We start from the raw sequence: 20,008 nt of genomic DNA on the forward strand, positions 1-20,008 counted from the left end.
ACCACTGGACAGCCAGGGAAGTCCCAAATGGTTGTTGAATGAATATTGAATGTGAACCTCATTTGAAAATAGTCTTTTGAGACTTCCCTGGAAGTCCAGTGGTTAGGACTTCGCCTTCCAGTGCAGGGGGTGCAGGTTCGATCCCTGGTTGGGGAGCTAAGATACCACATGCCTCGGAGCCAAAAAATCAAAACATAAAACAGAAGCAATATTGTAACAGATTCAATAAAGACTTTAAAAAATGGTCCACATCAAAAAAAAAAAGTCTTTAAGTGTTAGAAGTGTCCTGTAGCATGAATAAAAATATCACAAAGTACTTGCTTAATGGTTTGATGATAACAGCCACTATGTATTGAACCTTTATTAAATGCCAGCCAGCCAGTGCTAGAGACTTAGCACTGGTTATATCTTATCCCTATGATATAAGGAGGTGCTATACAGGAGTTCCCAAAGCCACCCTCAGGTTCAGTGATTTGCTAGAAGAACTCACAGAGGTCAGCAAAGCTGTTATTGTAACTCAAGGTTACAGTTTATTTCAGTGGAAGAATACAGATTAAAGTCAGCAAAAGAAAGAGTCACATAGGGCAGAGCACAGGAGAAACGGAGTACAAGCTTCCAGTTTTTCTCTCCCAATAGAGTCACGTGGACACTGCTTGCTCCTCCCAGGAGTGATGTATGACAAAAACAGAATATTGCCAGCCAGGGACTTGCCTGAAGCTTGGTCAGGGTTTTTATTGGGGTCAGTCACATAGGCATGGTTGACCACCTGCATAGCTGACCTTAGTCACTCAGTCTCAATCCAGTCCCTCCAGAGGTCAAGCTGATACCACATGGCTCAAGGACCCCGTCATAAATCACAAAGACTTTCTGGAGTGGCCCAAGGCCTCTTCCATAAATTACACTGTTAGCTTACATTATCTGTTGTGATCCCAGACACCCAGGTAAACAAAGACACACAATCAAGCAGCATATTCCAAGGGCTTATAAGTTACCTTCTAGGAGCAGGTCACAGGCCAGACCTTTAACATACGGCATATGGACAACCCAGATTTACTGAGTTAATCCTTTACTGCACATGAAGTGTGTACTGCTATTTCCCTTTGCAGATGAAAAAACTGAGACTTAGTATCTTGTCCAGGGTCACACAGTAGAATCCCTTGACTCTATAGCAGGGGTCAGCAAACCTTTTCTTTAAGACTAGATAGTAAATACTTGTCTGGCTTTGTGGGCCATATGGTTGCTGTCCTAGCTACTCAGCTCTGTTACTGTAAGGAGAAAGAAGCCATAGACAATATGTAAACAAATGTCAATTGCTGTGTTCAAATAAAACTTTATTTACAAAAACAGGCAGCCTGCAGGCTATAGCTTGCCATAGCTTGCCAACCTTTGCTCTAAAGCATTAAAAAATAAACAGTTTGTACTCTATTCTACTTAAAGCAGAAGAGAAGACTTTTTGCTTTCAGTTCTGCAAGGATAGATTTTAAGAGATGTTTGCCAGAATTCACTGAGTTCTTAACTAAATATTTAAAGATGTAGACTATTTTCAATATTAGCTCTTTTAAAAATAATCCCCAAAATCATTTATCTACTTCCTAGTGTAAACTTTTTGGATTTGTTTAAGGGAAGGGGAATGATACTTTTATCTTTCTGATACCGTGGTAAGCTTCAAAGTAGCAACTCTTTAGAAAATATTGATACATGACCTTGTCAATAATATTTGTCATTAAAATATCTGGCCCCACAATTTGGGAATTAACAAACTTTATCCATCTCTCACCTTATATTTTAGGAACTTTAGAGGGTAAATAGGTTGATTTATAGGACATATGTCTAGCTTGCCACTTTTCTGCTTTTATGTATGGTTTTCTGTGAATTTTTAGAAATGCTTCCTTACTGATCTTTTACATATATATATTTCTGTCTTTTCTACAGACCTTGTTTTTTCTTTCTCTTGTATATCAGTTATACCCAGAATCCATATATAACAATTTTTAGATTTACCATGGTAGTAGTTGCTTAATGATTCTAGTTTTGACCCCCAGATGGTTGAAATGCTAGTGTACTTTTTAATTTTTATTTTGAAACAATTGTAAATTCACAGAAAGTTGCAAAAGTAGTTTTCCTCCATGATTACATCTTAAGGCACAATATCAGAAGCAGAAATTTGGTATTAGTATAATGAGTGTATGTAGTTCTGTATATATTATCAAGTGAGCAGATTTTTGTAGCCACGACTGCAATCAAGATAATTATGCCATCACTACAAAGATATTCCTTATGTTACCCCTTTGTCACACATCCCTCCCTACCCCTAACTTCTGTAACCTTAGTAACCATTAATATGTTTTCCATCTCTGTAACTTTGGTATTTTGAAATAAATGCCCAGGTTTGCAGTTGCTGGGCTGTCTGGTAATTGCATGCTTAGCTTTTAACTTGGGTGGACTTGGCCTCCAGGTTACTCCCCTGCGGTAGTAGGCAGTTGAAATGTTTTTTCAGTTCGTTTAGTGTCATCTGGGTTGTTTGGAGTCTACCTTACAAAGGTGTAGTTCAAGGGTCAGCTAGAGATTTGGACCAAGTTTAAAGCAGATTTGGGGGCTTTCTCTCTTAGGCTCTCCCGTTTCCAGGATTCCCAGCCTCACTTCCCAGTTTCTGACTTTGCCCTGTACTCTGTCTTCTGGTTCTTTGTGTCAGTATGGCAAATTTTTAGCCTTCCCCAGTGGTTCCAACCAATTAAGGCCTCTCTTTAAGAATAAATCCATAAAAACATGACTGTTACCCAGTGTCATTCCCTCTTTTCCTCCAGATTCTGCCTACTTTTCATATCTCTCCAGTGTTTTCAGGCAGAGTTTTTTTTTATAGTTCATCTGAGAGTTATAGTTGTTACCTGAAGAAGGATTAGCCCAATAAGAGATACTTATTTGCCATTTCTCAAACTGGACCTATTGTGTGTTCTTTTTAATTTTATACAAACGACAGCTTATCGTTCTTTGTCTTTTTTTAACTTAATGTATAATGGAGATTGTTTCCTTTCCATATATGTAATGACACTTTGTTTTTACAATTATATAATTATCCACTATATGGGTATACTCTATTCAACAAGTTACACTGTTGATGGACACTTGGTTTGTTCCCATTTTTTGCTATTTTAACATTGTTGCATTATGCATCCTTGAGCATAAGGCATTTTGCATATGTGCAAGCATTTTTGGATTAATTCTTAGAAGTAGAATTTTCAGATTGCCCTACATAGAGATTGCTTTGATTTATGCTTCCATCAACATTGTATGGGAATGACAGTTTTCTCCCCCACACACTCACCAACTCAGTATTAAATTTTTTTTATTTTTGTCCATCTGTACATTTTTACAAATGACTTTTCATTTGCTTTTCTCTTATGAGTCTAGTTAAGCATCTTTTAGTATGTGTAAAAGCCATTTACATTTTCTTCTGTGAACTTCTCTTTTACATCCTTTGCCCATTTTTCTTTTGGGATTTTGGTCTTTTTTTATTTGCAGGAACTTTTCATATATTAAGCATATTTGTTCTTTGTCATATGTTGCCATAACTTTTTCCTGTTTTTTCATTTGTGTTTGACTTGGTTTTCATTTGTGTTTGACTTGGTTTCAAATGCCATCTTTAATAGTTTGGTTTTACCTTGAAGGAGCTTTTTATTTTTATTTAGTCAAATGTATGTGTTTTTTTTGTTTTTGTTTTGTTGTTGTTTTAATTTATTTATTTTATTTTTTATTTTTATGGCTGTGTTGGGTCTTCGTTTCTGTGTGAGGGCTTTCTCTAGTTGCAGCAAGCGGGGGCCACTCTTCATCGTGTTGCGCGGGCCTCTCACTGTCACGGCCTCTCCTGTTGCGGAGCACAGGCTCCAGACGCACAGGCTCAGTAGTTGTGGCTCACAGGCCTAGTTGCTCCGCAGCATGTGGGATCTTCCCAGACCAGGGCTCGAACCCGTGTCCCCTGCATTGTCAGGCAGATTCTCAACCACTGTGCCACCAGGGAAGCCCCTCAAATGTATGTTTTATTTTATGATATTTGAGTTATGAGTTGTATTTAGAGAAACCCTTCCCCGTTTCTGGATCAAAAATGTTCACCTGTATCTTTTTCTAGTGCTTTTTTGGTGTTATTATGTTTAAATTTTTTATCAATATAAATTTAAATTTTATCTTGGAAGAAAAAAAGTAGAAACGATGTAACCTTTCTGTTCTTATTTTGACAGGTGACTTCTGTCATCTTAGCATACGAAAATATTTTAAATGTTTGTATTCAAACCTACCGATACCGTAATTCATGGTTTCTGCCTTTGGTGTCAGCTTAGGCTTTCTCCAGCCTCCAAATTATATAACTACTCACCTTTATTTTATTTTTGATACTTTCAGTATTTTTTATATTTAAATCTTTAATGAACTTAAAGTATTTTGGCATATGGTGAATTGGTACCAAGCTTTTTTCCATCCGGTCAGCTAGCCTGTTGTTCTGTTACTATTTATTTTTTTATTTTTTTGTGGTATGTGGGCCTCTTACTGCTGTGGCCTCTCCCATTGCGGAGTACAGGCTCCGGACGTGCAGGCTCAGCAGCCATGGCTCACGGGCCCAGCCGCTCTGCGGCATGTGGGATCTTCCTGGACCGGGGCACGAACCTGTGTCCCCTGCATCGGCAGGTGGACTCTCAACCACTGTGCCACCAGGGAAGCCCTGTTACTATTTATTGAATCATTTCCTCACAAATTTCAAATGCCATCTTTAATAGTTTCAATTTTTATGTATAGAATGATTCTTTTACTTGTCTTTTATTTCATTAATTGCTCAGGTCCTGTACCAATTCCATACTGTCAATTACTTGAAAAATAAAAACAGTCAGGAAGGCTTGCTTTAAAAGATACTAACATGTATTATAAATCTAAAATATTTCTGGCTATTCTTATATTCTTTTAAGAGCTTTAAACACACATTGTAGTTTTTTAAATGTATAAATTAATTTGCAGGCAATTAACATTTTTTACCTTTAACATTCTCATCTAGGAACATGGTATATCTTTCTATTTGCTAGTGTTTCATGTTACTCAGTTGATTTTTATAGTTACAATAGTATATATAGTATGTACCATTATTGTAAAATATGATTGTGTATTTCAAAAAGACTAGAAAGATATAAAGTAAGATATTAAGTGGTTATCTCTGGCTGCCCAAATGATGGGTGATTTGGGGTGTTTATTTTCTTGGTGCTTGTTTTTTCAAAGGTCTAGTATGTATAATTTTCTTATAATTAGAGAATCACAATTCCCAAAACACTAATTACTAATTGTAAAGTGCTTTAAGTGTAGCAATGTTTTAAATACATATAAATATTTCTAATGAAAAACACATTTATGTTGGTAAATACCACCTAAAAATAAAAATCACTCAAAGCTGTTTTTTTCTGAATAAAAAGAAATATAACTTTAATTGTCCAAAATAATTTGAAATGGTGGCTTGCATAATTAAAGGTGACATCAAAAATTGGGAAAAATGTATTGATTTATATTAGTTTTTCTTAACAGCAGAGATTTTAAAATCAGTGTTCATATTTTAAATAATGTAGAGTAGAATTATTTTCCTGCTTGACCATAAGCTAGTCGTTTAATTAACATCTAGTACATTCTGATCTGATAAGCCTCATAGCCTAATATGGAATGCAGAGATAGTCACTTATACTATTTAACCATAATCTCTTCACAGTGTAGATTTTTGGACAAGGTGACTATTCAAGAAGAAAAAGAAGATATTTATGAAGTTTGCAAAAGGTCTGTAACGTAACTTTTAATTACATAATGTTAAAATAGTCATTCATGTAATTTGTATCTTGAGCATATTTTTCCTTCTCTCCTGTATATACTTGGGCTACTATGCCGTAAACAATATATGGGTATTATTTAAGTAATGTGTCAGGTGTATACAGATGTCAGGGATATTGTAAGTTACCTTAAAGTTATCACTAAGTGTTTGGAGCCATTAAAATATTTTTTGAGGGAGGAATGAGGAATAGTGATAAAATAAAAGAAAAAAAGATGTATATGTGACTTCTATGAAGGTAAGACTAGCTGAAATCAGATGAACATTGCAATTTGCAGGTATCTTCTATGTCTGCAGCGATTAGTACTGAGAGCTACAGTACACTCACTGGAACATATACAGATACCAAATTTAGATTTAGAGGACACCTTGGAGGTCATTTGATCCACCCCCCACACCTATCTTGCTGTTGAGGCAAGGCACAGTCGGGTCAGGTGACAAATATGTTCAAGTTCTTTTATGTTAAGACAGTGTTTTTCAAAGTGTGGTCCTTGGAGCAGCTGCATCATGTGGGAACTTGTCATAAATGTAAATTATTTGTTCCCACCCCTGACCTACTGAATCAGAAACTCTGGAAATGGGGCCCATCAATCTGTGTTTCAACAAAGTCACCAACTAATCCTGCTACATGTTCAAGTTTGAGAACCATTACGTTAAAGAAAAGCCTAGGTAAGAATTAGATTGGCATAGAAGCCCGTATGGTTCATGCCCACTTGAAGATCTTAAAAAGAAAATGTGACAAGGTTAACTTTTTTTTTTTCCTATTAAAAACATTTTGCTTACAAGCTAAATAGTTGCAACCTGCAGAGTTTTGTCATCACCTTGGCTCTACCATAATGACCAGGAGTGTGACATTGGGTAAGTCACCACATTACCCTGGGTTTCATTACCCAATCAAAATAAAAGAATTTTTCTAGATAATCTTTTCCATCTGTAAAATTCCATAATTCGTATTTGTTTGTTTTATGTTACTGCTTTTATTTTGTTTTATTTGGAGGGGGTATGATAATTGCGCATATCAATGATATCCCAAGTTGGGGAGAGAAACAAATATTTTTGTGTGAAATTATTGAACTCCCATCAGTGCTACTAGGTTTCAACTGTTATAAGCATTGGCCCCTTTTCTTACTATTTTTACTCTCTGCTGGCCAAGGGAACCCCAGCTGAAAAAGCTTTATTAGAATTGTGTTTAAGGTAAAATACTGTAGTATCTGAATGAGGGTATAAGTCTTTCTCCGAAAAAGTAAATTCATTTATATCTGATAGCTCTGAGGTACTTTCCACCCTCCCCCTTGCTTAAGTTATTTATTTTTCTAGGTTAAGTGACCTCCAGATTAAGGGTTTTTTGTTAATTGGCTATATAGGATCTCACATATTAGAACACAGTCAAAGCTGTTTAAATCAGTAGCCTAGAACAATACATTTCTTATACCTTCTTCCCAAAGGAAGGTCTCAAGTACATGTATAAATTTATTATATATACATGTCCTGAAGAATAACTTACAATTCATTTATTTTATTGCACTATTAATAGAATCATTGCATGATCTTTTCTGGATTTGGATGCTAGTCCAGTTCCTCCTCAAACCTTTTGTCTGACATGATCAGAAATACTTTGCTCTAGTTTTGACCCCACCACCCCACTTTTACCCTTACCCTAGCCCTTTAACAAGTATCAGTTTTCTAGTTAAGAAGGCAGGAACAACCTATTGAAAATACTGAAGAATCATAGTATATGATGGTAGTACACAGCATAGTATGTAGACTACATCAATACTATCATTAGGATGTGTTTCTACTTATTTGATTCTCATTACTTTATGTCTTTAGAATAAATTTAAATTCTGCTTTTGGGTTTTCTGCTCACACAGCAGCGATTCTAAAAATACAGATAATGTGGTTGGTGAATGTCAGTTGGCAGCGCTGGGCCCCAAACCTCTGTGCTTATCAGTGCCAGTGCCACTTTTGAATCTAAGTGCTCATCAGGAAGACACATTACTGAAGCCCTGGATGAATGGTATGATTTTCTTAGTAAAATTCTGTTGGCTTTTGATAATATAGAAATGATACAGGAGATTTTTCCACCCAAAACAAAAAAGTTAAGAAAGAAATTGAGGGAATTCCCAGGCGGCAGTCCAGTGGTTAGGACTCTGTACATCCACTGCAGGGGGCAGGAGTTCAATCCCTGGTCAGTGAACTAAGATCCTGCAAGTTGTGTGGCAGGGCCCCCCCAAAAAAAGAAGAGAAAAAAATTGAAACAAGTATAGAATATGCTAAGATTAGAAGGTTTGTATACCTTTAGTTAGTACTTTTGATGGAGCGACTTCTGAGATATCTATATTTATGCAATAGTGTTAGTATAGGTAAATTATAGTCTATACCTAAAATATTCATATTTTAAGTGAGTGTTTTAGAAATTTAGAATGTAGTTTAGAATTTGTGTCTTTTTTGGTAATTCATAATGCTGTGAAAAAATAAACTAGATTGAAGAATTAATTTAGAAACAATAAAATCCTGTTGTGTGTGTAGCTCACACCTAACTCTTCTGGACTTCCCATTACTGACTTCATGCTGCCTGGTGTTGTGTACTGTAGCAGCAAGCCCATGATGATCACGTGTTTTATCTTAAAAAGCTTTACCTGTTTCATAATGAAAAGTACTGCAAAGCTATGCAGCAAAAACGTCAGCTTGTCCCAAATTATATCTGGATGCTGCCAAAATGAAAAATGAAATTGCTTAAGATAAAAACATTTTTGTGTTATCTTTCGAAAAAATAATTTGTAAATGTCCTAATTCTCATTTTAAAAGACTAACATTAAGGGATAATGATCCCTGGTATAATAGTCAGCTCGGGCTGCCATAACAAAATGCCACAGACTGGGTGGCTTAAACAACAGATATTCATTTCACACAGTTCTGGAAGCTAGAAGTCCAAGATCAAGTTTCTGGTAGAGTTCAGTTTCTGGCTGTCTTCCTGGCTTACAGACGGCAGCCTTTTCACTAAGTCCTCACGTGGCCTTTCCTTGGTGCATGTGCATGCGGTGGGGGCGGGGGGGGGGGAGAGAGAGAGAGAGAGAGAGAGAGAGAAAGCTCTCTGGTGTCTCTTATAGAGACATTGATTCTATCAGATCAGGGCCTCATTTTTACAACCCCATTTAGCCTTAATTACTTCTGCAAAAGGCCCTAACTCCAAATACAGTCACTTTGGGGGTTAAGGCTTCAATATATGAATTGGGGGGAGACACAGTCGGTCCATAGCACCTGGGTTTGTCAGTAGTTTTCTTCCCTAAGAAAGGTTTATTGTGTGTAATATTTGTCTGTTTAACTTACAGACAATCATTTGAATATAGTACTCAATTCTGCTGTGTAAGGCTTTTAAGAAAGCATCTTTAGCTTATAATGAATTTAAAATGTTAAGTTCAGATCTAGACATCCTTAAGGAACACCTAAGATGTAAATTACTGTATATTTCACAGGAACATACCACAGCAGCAGACCTTGAACTGAGCACAAGAAGTCCAAAGTGAAATATTAAAGCAGATAGTAGTAGTCATCTGTTTGATTGTTATGAAAGGAATAAGTTGTAACATATTGGAATGTAATGTCATTCTTAATCATTTCTAGATTTCAGATTTCCAGGAAAACATTCTCTTCTAAAACCACAGGATCCTGAAATTTGTGAAATATTTAAGAGGGAAAAAACTATAGGGGTAAGCGCCCCATTAAAAAAAATAATAATAATCTTATAAGCTTGTGCTTTGGGGCTTTCTGATTAATTTCCCTATCATCATTTAAGCAGTTCTGGACATTTTATGGATTTTAAATGGGGGTTGGTGGTAAGGGACAGAAAATGGGTAGCGATTCAGAGGATATTCACAAACAGTATAACAGGTTTAAGGCAGAGGGTGGGGGATGGGATATCCAAAACAGAAAATACAGGATGAATAGTTCCCTGTGATGAAGGAGAAAGCTAGTGATATAAAGCAATTGATAGGAAAAGCCTGTTGTAAAAAGCTTTCACTCATTGCCTTTTTCCAATAATCAGAAAAGCTAAGGAGATTTTTGGTTCTAATAAATGCATCTGAAATATGCATATTATTACAGAATTAACTTTTTATACAAGTTAAAAGGGCAGGCACATGAGAAGGAGGAGGGAAAGTATAAACTTTTAAAACCACGTAAAGTAAAATGGTAGTAACTTTGATGAAATATAAAAGTTTTACACTAAAGGAAATTGCAAAAATTCAGACAAATAACTTTAAATTGATTTTTTTCATAATTTTTAAAAATATAAATTGTTTGGAGTTACTTTTTATCAAGTCAGCAAACAATTTATCGTGATACTTTTTTGGATGTATAATATTTCTGATTGTTTCAAATACTTTCTCACTTGATTGCAGTAAGTGTTTTACAATTAACACAGAAAGGGAATTTGTCTAATTTTCTAGGTGTTCCAGAAGTCCCTAGGGTTGATGATACCCCATAGATATTGCAAATTTCATTTTAATACATTACGTGGCTGTGAGCGATCACAGTGCAAGTTTGCTCACGTGCCTGAGCAAGGGGATGAAAAGGTAAAATATGTTAAGTCTTTGAAGTAGAGATTGTTTTAATAACCATCTCAGTCATATGTTTTAATTCAGATTTTCATCAACTCCTAATATATGAGCTTTGCCTGATTTTGTGCTTTACATAAATGGAATCATACAATTTGTATTCTTTTGTTTCTGGCTGCTTTTGCTCAACATTTTTGAGATTCATCTGTACTTTTTTACTTAATTGTAGATGCTTCTTTCTCATTGCTGTATAATATTAAATATTCCATTGTATGAGTATATCAAAATGTTTTTTGTTGATAAATACTGCTTTTGATGGGTGATTTCTAAATTTGGTAAATACAGTAGTGTTCTGCATGTCTTTTGGTGAACATATGAACACATGCTGATGGGTTATACTTAAAACTGGAATTATTGGGTCAAAGGGTCTACATATATTCAACTTTAGTAGATACTGCCAGACAGATTTCCAAAGTGGTTTACCAAATTACACTCTAACCAGCAATGTTTGAGAGTTCTGGTTGCTTTACATCCTCACCATCTCTTGGTGTTATCAGCCTTTTAATTTAAGCCATTCTAGTGGGTGGGGAGTGATACTCTCCCTAGTGATTGATGAAGTTGAGCATCTTTCAGAATGTTTGTTAGGTGTTTGAATATCCCCTTTCTGTAAATATCTAAATATTTTGCCTATATTCTAGAGGATTATCTTTTTCTCGTCCATCTTAAGAATTCTGTATATATTTTAGATACAAATGCTTTGTTGGATATACGTATTGCAAATAACTTTTACTACTTTACAAGTTGCCTTTTCACCCTTTTATTTTTTTAATTTTTTTTTGGAGTATAGTTGATTTACAATGTTGTGTTAGTTTCATGTGTATAGCAAAGTAAATCAGTTATATATATATATATACATATATCCACTCTTTTTTAGATTCTTTTCACATATAGGTCATTACAGAGTATTGAGTAGAGTTCCCTGTGCTGTACAGTAGGTGCTTATTAGTTATCTATTTTATATATAGTAGTATGTATATGACAATCCCAATCTCCCAATTTATCCCTTCCCCTCCCCTTTTCCCCCTGGTAAACCATAAGTTTGTTTTCTACATCTGTGACTCTATTTCTATTTTGTAAATAAGTTCATTTGTACCATTTTTTTAGATTCCACATATAAGCATATTTGTCTTTCTGTTTCTGACTTACTTCACTTAGTATGATCATCTCTAGTTGCATCCATCTTGCTGCAAATAGCATTATTTCATTCTTTTTTATGGCTGAGTAATATTCCATTGTATATAAGTACCACATCTTCTTTATCCACTCCTCTGTCATAGGACATTTAGATTGCTTCCATGTCTTGGCTATTGTAAATAATGCTGCAGTGAATGTTGGGGTGCATGTATCTTTTCAATTTATGATTTTCTCCAGATATATGCCCAAGAGGGGGATTGCTGGATCATATGGTAGTTCTATATTTAGTTTTTTAAGGAACCTTCATACTGTACTCCATAATGATACCAATTTACATTCCATCAACAGGCCTTTTCACCCTGTTATTTTATTTATTTATTTATTTATTTTGCTTAGTTAAATCTCTAATTTTATTTTAACATCTTTATTGGAGTATAATTGCTTTACATTGTTGTGTTAGTTGCTGCTGTATAACACAGTGAATCAGCTATACGTACACATATATCCCCATATACCTTCCCTCTTGCGTCTCCCTCCCGCTCTCCCTATCCCACCCCTCTAGGTGGTCACAAAGCACGAGCTGATCTCCCTGTGCTATGTGGCTGCTTCCCACTAGCTATCTGTTTTACATTTGGTGGTGTATATATGTCATTGCCACTCTCTCACTTCGTCTCAGCTTACCCTTCCCCCTCCCTGTGTCCTCAAGTCCATTCTCTGTGTCTGTGTCTTTATTCCCATGTTACCCCTAGGTTCTTCAGAACTGTTTTTTCTTTCTTTTTTTTAGATTCCATATATGTGTATTAGCATACAGTATTTGTTTTTCTCTTTCTGACTTACTTCACTCTGTATGACAGACTGTAGGTCCATCCACCTCACTACAAATAATTCAATTTCGTTTCTTTTTATGGCTGAGTAATATTCCATTATATATATGCCACATCTTCTTTATCCATTCATCTGTCAATGGACACTTAGGTTGCTTCCATGTTCTGGCTATTGTAAATAGAACTGCAGTGAACATTGTGGTACATGACTCTTTTTGAATTATGGTTTTCTTAGGGTATATGCCCAGTAGTGGGATTGCTGGGTCATATGGTAGTTCTATTTGTAGTTTTTTAAGGAACCTCCATACTGTTCTCCATAGTGGCTGTATCAATTTACATTCCTACCAACAGTGCAAGAGGGTTCCCTTTTCTCCACACCCTTTCCAGCATTGATTGTTTGTAGATTTTTTGATGATGCCCATTCTGACCTGCGTGAGGTGATACCTCATGGTAGTTTTGATTTGCTTTTCTCTAATGATTAGTGATGCTGAGCATCCTTTCATGTGTTTGTTGGCAATCTGTATATACTCTTTGGAGAAATGTCTATTTAGGTCTTCTGCCTATTTTTGGATTGGGTTGTTTTTCTGTTATTGAGCTGCATGAGCTGCTTGTATATTTTGGAGATTAATCCTTTGTCAGTTGCTTCATTTGCAAATATTTTCTCCCATTCTGAGGGTTGTCTTTTCGTCTTGTTTGTGGTTTCCTTTGCTGTGCAAAAGCTTTTAAGTTTCATTAGGTTCCGTTTGTTTATTTTTGTTTTTATTTCCATTACTCTAGGAGGTGGGTCAAACTTTTAAAAGTGTCTTTGGTAAACAAAATTATTAATCTTTATATAGTCTAATCTTATCTATTTATTTCCCTTTTATGGTGTTGACTTTTTACATGCTGTTCAAGAAAGCTTTGCCAAAATCATGAAGATGTTCTTTTATGTTTTTCCTTTAAAAGTTTTCTTGTCTTGTCTGATATTTACATTTAGAACCCTAAGCCATCTAGAATTAATTTTTGTTTAGGATGTGAGAAGGTCTAGATACATATTTTTTCCCATGTGTATCTCCAGGTGACCCCAAACCATCCTTTCCCCCACTGCACTGCAGTATCACCATGTCATAAATCAGCTGATTGTGTATGAGTGGGTTTATTTATAGGATCTCTGTTCAATCCATTGGTCCATGTGTTTCTCCTTATACCAGTAAAAGAAGTCCTCCCTTCCCCAGTTGATTGCTAATCTTGACTCTGTTTCCTAGGCTATTTCTTTGACAGAGATTCTCTGAATAAGATTTTTGTAATGAATTCAACGTACATTTCAAATCTTAGTTAACCTAACATCAGCTTCTTTATTCCATTGCTTTCAATTGACTTAAAAAAATTGGAATAAGCAAAAATACAGGACTGAAATTTGTGTAGATTTTACGAAATATAAAAAGGTAATTTTACATTTTTCGTGACTCTTATAGGTTTGTATGGATGTGTTTAAGAAATATATAAGTATCAACGAGCTTTGTTTGCTACAACGTGCAGGTATGAGACAATGGAATGATTACTATGAATTTATTAATACAAGAGTTTCAAACAATGTGCTATTGTCTTAATAGTTTGAAAGTAAATTCAGTACTTTTGAGTATGAAAACTGAATGCCTTAGAGTAGCTCTCTTGGTGTTAGAAAGGATTAATAATAAGTGTGGCATTTTGGTTAATACAAAAAGTATAATCCACCTAACACTGTAATTCCCTCACATACTAATATTTTTGTGACATAGAAATTTTATTTACAGTTGTAAGACAGGAAAAAAGATATTATTAATTGGCTTAAAATCTTTCTGAAGGGATCTTTGAGAAACTGTATCTTCCTTACTTATTAGCCCTTTTCTTTTTACACTATCCCTTGTAGCCAGTGCACCATCCATCGTTCTGTGCAGTTCCCTAAATAGGGCATGCTGTGTTATAATAGAGAGGGCGCTGCTGTCTCTACCCAGGATCCCTTTCTTTTATCCCACTTCCCCATAGCAAAGACCTATTCATCTTTCAAAGCTTACTCATAGGAAATAGGATACTCTCCTCTGTTAGGCCCTTATCTGACTCCACAGCCTCATCCCATTCCCTGCTCCCATCTCCCTCTACTACGTTGTGAGCCCCAAGAGGAAGGGACCAAGCTTTACATTTGTCACCCTGACACAGCCACCAAAACCACATAGTATTATGGTAACAAAGCACCATATTCATCTGCTTAAAATCTCATCTAGCTAAAAACAAAATCTCTGACAAGTTTGTTTTGCTGGTGATATCATCTCCTCTAAGGATTAGAGGAAGCATATGAGGGAACTGGTAGTCTGGACTTAATCCAGCTGTAGCAAAGAGGAGGTAGTTAAGGTAGAAGTAATAGGAGCCTATATAGGGAATATACCTGTCACCTGACACGTTGTGATAACCAAGGAGGAGAAGCTACATATGGTTAGATATGGATGAACATTTATATTCCAGAAATAATTCCATAACATATATGGAAGAAAAGAGGATGACATGGGGAAAATGCGAAACTCCCCAAAACATAAGTCTGGTTGTGTGAGTATCCAGTATGGGAAAAGGAAAAATATATGTTTATTCAGTTATAAAACAATAAATACAGAAAACAAAAATAAAAACCTATAGTGAAGAATCAGTGCAGGAAGTTGGCAAAAACCTATATAAATTACGTTTGATGTGAAAATAGAAAGTTAGATCAGCAGAACAGATAGATAGCTCAGAATAAACTTGATATTATGTATAAAGAGGTTTAGTGTTTAGAAAGACCATAGGGTTTGGGAAGGAAGACTCATTTTATGAATGATGTTAGGAAAACTGGATAGCAACTTAGAAAGAGAAACTCTGAATATCACTGGTATAAAGTATAGATCTAACTGCTCAGGCCCTACAGAGAGGCCTCAGGGACCACCTAGTTCACAAGGGGAGGTACTGAGAGGGTGAGACTCCCCATTACCCTATTTAACCATAAGTTCATTTTTATCTGTTTTATATTTAAATTTCCACATAAAATTCTTTTTCCAGAAGTTGTTTGACTAAAAACATTGTGAAAAACTACTACTGCTTAGCATACACCAAAATGAATAATTGTAGTATGTTGGTAATTCAGTAAAAAGAATTAACATTTTCAATCAGATTTTTTTGAAAGTTGATAATTTCTGTGGTTTAGAGTAATCAAAGGAAGCACAAAAGATAAAAATTTGTTTATGTAAACTGAAAAAAGCTATTAGCTTCAAATATTTTAAAATATATGTATTCTGAGCTCCAGAGTTACATTATTGGATTCAAATGCCCACTTTTCAATCAAAAAGTCATATGACACACAAAGAAATGAGCAAAATATGGCCTATTCAAAGGAAAAAATAAATCAACAGAAACTATCCTTGTAAAAGACCTGATGGCAGATAAATTAGACAGTGATTTTAAAACATTTGTCTTAAAGGTGCTTGAAGAACTAAGGAAGATGTGGGGAAAGTCAAGAAAATAATGTGTGAACAAAATGGAAATATCAGAGCGATAGGAAACCTAAAAAGAAACCAGAAAAATTCTGGAGTTGAAAAATACAATAACTGAAATGAAAAATTCACTAGAGGGATTCAAAGGCAGATTTGAGCAGGCAAAAGAATCAGATAACTTGAAGATAGGAGAGTGGAAATTATCAGGTCTGAGGAACAGAAAGAAAAATGTTTGAAGAAAAGTGAATACAGCCTGAGGAACACCATGAAACAGAACACTGTGGAAGTCTCAGAAGGAGAAGAGAAAGAGAAAAGGGTAGAGAGAATATTGAGCAAATAATGGCTGAAAACTTCCCAAATTTGATGAAAGTTGTAAATATAAATATCCAAGAAGCTCAGCAAACTCTCAGATGAACTCAAAGAGACACACACCAAGACACGTTTTAATCAAACTTTCAAAAGCCAGAGGCAAAGAGAGGATCTTGAAAGCAGCAAGAGAGAAGCAAATTATCACATACAAGGGATCCTCAATAAGATTATAAGCAGATTTCTCATCAGAAACTTTGGAGGCCAGAAGGCAGTAGGCCAATATATTCAAAGTGCTAAAAGAAAACATCTGTCAACCGAGAATCCTATATCTAGCAAAACTGTCCTTCAGAATTGAGGGATAAATTATTGATATGACATTCCCGGATAAACAAAAGCTGAGAGAGTTTGTTTTCTTTAGACCTGCCCTTCAAGAAATGCTCAAGGGAGGCCTGCAAAGTGAAATGAAAGGGCATGAGACAGTAACCTGAGGTCATATGGAGAAATAAGGATCTCAATAAAAGTAAATACGTGGGTAGTTATAAAAGCTAGTAGTATTGTAACAATGGTTTGTACTGTACTTTCTGGTTTTTACATGATTTAAGAAACTAATACCTTTAAAGAAAAGTATATTAGTGTAAAAACTAGTATTATTGTAAATTTGACTGGTAAGTCCAAATCCTCTTTTCCATATTATTTAAGAGACTGATGCATTTGAAAGAACTGTTAATTAATGTTTTCGGGCACACAGTATATAAAAATGTAATTTGTTACCTTAGCAACTGAAAGGGGTGGGGATGGAGCTGTAAAGAAGCAGAGTTTTTGTATATTATTGAAGTTAAGCTGGTATAAATCCCATGGTAACCTCAATAGCTATAGAATATGCACAAACGGAAATGAAAAAGGAGTTAAAACTCACTCAAAAAATCAGCTAAACACAAAAGAAGAGAGTAATGCAGGAAATGAGGGACAAAAAAGCTATGAGACATACAGAAAACAAATAGCAAAATCAGAAGTAAGTCCTTCATTATCAGTAATTACTTTTAAAGTAAATGGATTAAATTCTCCATTCAAAAGACACAGATTGGCAGAATGAATAAAAACACATTATCCAATTACATGCTGTCTACAAAATTTTCACTTTAGAGCCAAAGGCAAATAGATTGAAAGTGAAATGATGGAAAAAATATTCTGCACAAATAGTAACCAGAAGAGAGCAGGAGTGGCTATACTAATATTAGACAGAATAGACTTTAAATCAAAAAAGGTTACAAGAGACAAAGAAGGACATTATATATAGTAATGAAAGGTTCAGTATAGCAGCAGTATAAACGTTTATACCTAATGACAGACGATCAGAATACATAAAGCAAAAACTGGGCTTCCCTGGTGGCACAGTGGTTGAGAGTCCGCCTGCCGATGCAGGGGACACAGGTTCGTGCCCCGGTCCAGGAAGCTCCCAAATGCTGCAGAGCGGCTGGGCCTGTGAGCCATGGCCGCTGAGCCTGCGTGTCCGGAGCCTGTGCTCCGCAACGGGAGAGGCCACAACAGTGAGAGGCCCACATACCGCAAAAAAAACAAAAACAAAGCAAAAACTTACAGAATTAATGAGAGAAATAGACAGTTCTACAATAATAGTTGGAGACTTCAATACCCCACTCACAATAATGGATAGAACAACCAGACAGAAGTAAAGAAATAGAGGACTCAACACAATATACCCACTAGATCTAACAGGCACATACAGAACACTTTACCCAACAACAGTAGTTTACATATTCTTCTCAAGAGCACATGGGGCATCTTCCCAATAGACCATGTGTTTGGCCACAAATTAAGTCTCAACAGATTTTAAAAGATACATATTATACAAAGTATCTCCTCTGATCACAACAGGATGGAATTAGAAACCAGTAACAGAAGAAAACTGGAAAATTAACAAAATTGTGGAAATCGAACATACTTTTAAGCAACCACGTGATCACAGAAGATGTCACAAGGGAAATCAGAAAATACTTAGAGACAAATGAAAATGAAACACAACATTCCAAAACTTATGAGATGGAGTGAAAATGGTACTTAAGAGGGAAATTTATAGCTATTGTATAAATGTTTATGTTAAAAAACAAGAAAGATGTCAAATCAACAACCTAACTTTACAACTTAAGAACCTAGAGAAAGAAAAACAAACTAAACCTAAAGCTAGTAGAAGGAAGGAAATGATAAAGATCAGAGCAGAGATAAATGAAATAGAGAACAATGAGAATAGAAAAACAATGAGAAGAAAATCAATAAAACTGAAAGCTGCTATTTCAAGAAGACCAACAAAATTAACAAATCTTTGGCTAGATGGACTAAGAAAAAAGGAGAGAAGATTGAAATTGCTAAAATAAAAAAAGTGGGGACAATAATACAATTCTACAGAAATAAAAATGATTATAAGAGAATACTGTGAATAATTGTGTGCCAAACAAATTGGATAACTTAGATGAAATGGACAAATTCCTAGAAAAACAAAATCTTCCAAGACTAAATGATGAAGAAATAGAAAATCTGAATAGATCTACAGCTAGTAAGGAGATTGAATCAGTAATCAAAAATGTTCTGACAAAGAAAAGCCCTGCACCAAATGGTTTCACTGGTGAGTTCTACCAGACATTTAAAGAACTAATATCAATCCTCAAACTTTTCCCAAAAATTGAGGAGGGAACACTTGCTAACTCATTCTATGAGGCTGAGGCTACCATTGCCCTGATACCAAAGCCAGATAAAGAAACTGCCAAAAAGGTAACTACAGATCAATACCCCTTATGAACATTGATACAGAAATCCTCAACAACTAACAAACCAAATTCAGCAGCATATTGGAAGGATCATAGACCATGACCAAGTGGAATTTATTCTTAGAATGCAAGGATAGTTCAACATACAAAAATCAATCAGAATAATAAACCACATTAACAGAATGAAGGGGAAAAACCACATGATCATCTCAATTGATTCAGAAAAAGTATTTGACAAAATTCAACACCTTTTCATGATAAAAACACTCAAAAGACTAGGAATAAAAGGAAACTACCTCAACATTTAAAAAGCCATATCTGGGCATTTCTATACACTGATATTGAACAATCTGAAAAGGAAATTACAAAAACAATTCCATTTACAATAGCATAAAAAAGAATAAAATACTTATTAACTTAACCAAGGAAGTGATAGACTTGTACGATGAAATCTACAAAACATTGCTGAAAGAAATTAAAGATAAATTAATGGAAACACATCCCATGTTCACAGATTGGAAAACTTAGTATTGTTAAAATGTCAGGGGCTTCCCTGGTGGCGCAGTGATTGAGAGTCCGCCTGCTGATGCAGGGGACACAGGTTCGTGCCCCGGTCCGGGAAGATCCCACATGCTGCGGAGCGGCTGGGCCCACGAGCCATGGCCGCTGAGCCTGCGTGTCCAGAGCCTGTGCTCCACAACGGGAGAGGCCACACAGTGAGAGGCCCGCATACTGCAAAAAAAAAAAAAAAAAAATGTCATTACTTCCCAAGTGATCCCCAAGGAGTCCCGAAATAATCTTGAAAAAGAAAAAACCTGGAGGACTCATACTTCCTATCTTGAAAACTTACTACAGAGCTATAGTAATCAAAACAGTGTGGTACTGGCATAAAGACAGACATATAAACCAATGGGCTAGAATAGACAGCCGGGATATAAAGCCTCACATATATGGTCAAATGATTTTTGAGAAGGATGCCAAGATCATTCACTAGTGAAAGGATAGTTTTTTAGTGCTGGGAAAACTA

The 20,008-nt window shown here is 35.6% G+C and overlaps 1 protein-coding gene across 1 annotated transcript in view; it reads left to right on the top strand.

Moving 5' to 3' along the window:
* The window catches only part of TOPAZ1 (testis and ovary specific TOPAZ 1), a 67,826-nt gene that overhangs the window by 17,569 nt on the left and 30,249 nt on the right, over window positions 1–20,008 (top strand). The window contains exons 5-9 of the mRNA XM_030829998.2: window positions 5,732–5,796; window positions 7,717–7,862; window positions 9,470–9,555; window positions 10,294–10,419; window positions 13,874–13,937. Coding sequence (XP_030685858.1) covers window positions 5,732–5,796; window positions 7,717–7,862; window positions 9,470–9,555; window positions 10,294–10,419; window positions 13,874–13,937 — 487 coding nt within the window. The remainder of the gene's footprint in view (window positions 1–5,731; window positions 5,797–7,716; window positions 7,863–9,469; window positions 9,556–10,293; window positions 10,420–13,873; window positions 13,938–20,008) is intronic.

The sequence above is a fragment of the Globicephala melas genome, chromosome 11, assembly GCF_963455315.2.
Source record: "Globicephala melas chromosome 11, mGloMel1.2, whole genome shotgun sequence".
Taxonomy (NCBI): domain Eukaryota; kingdom Metazoa; phylum Chordata; class Mammalia; order Artiodactyla; family Delphinidae; genus Globicephala; species Globicephala melas.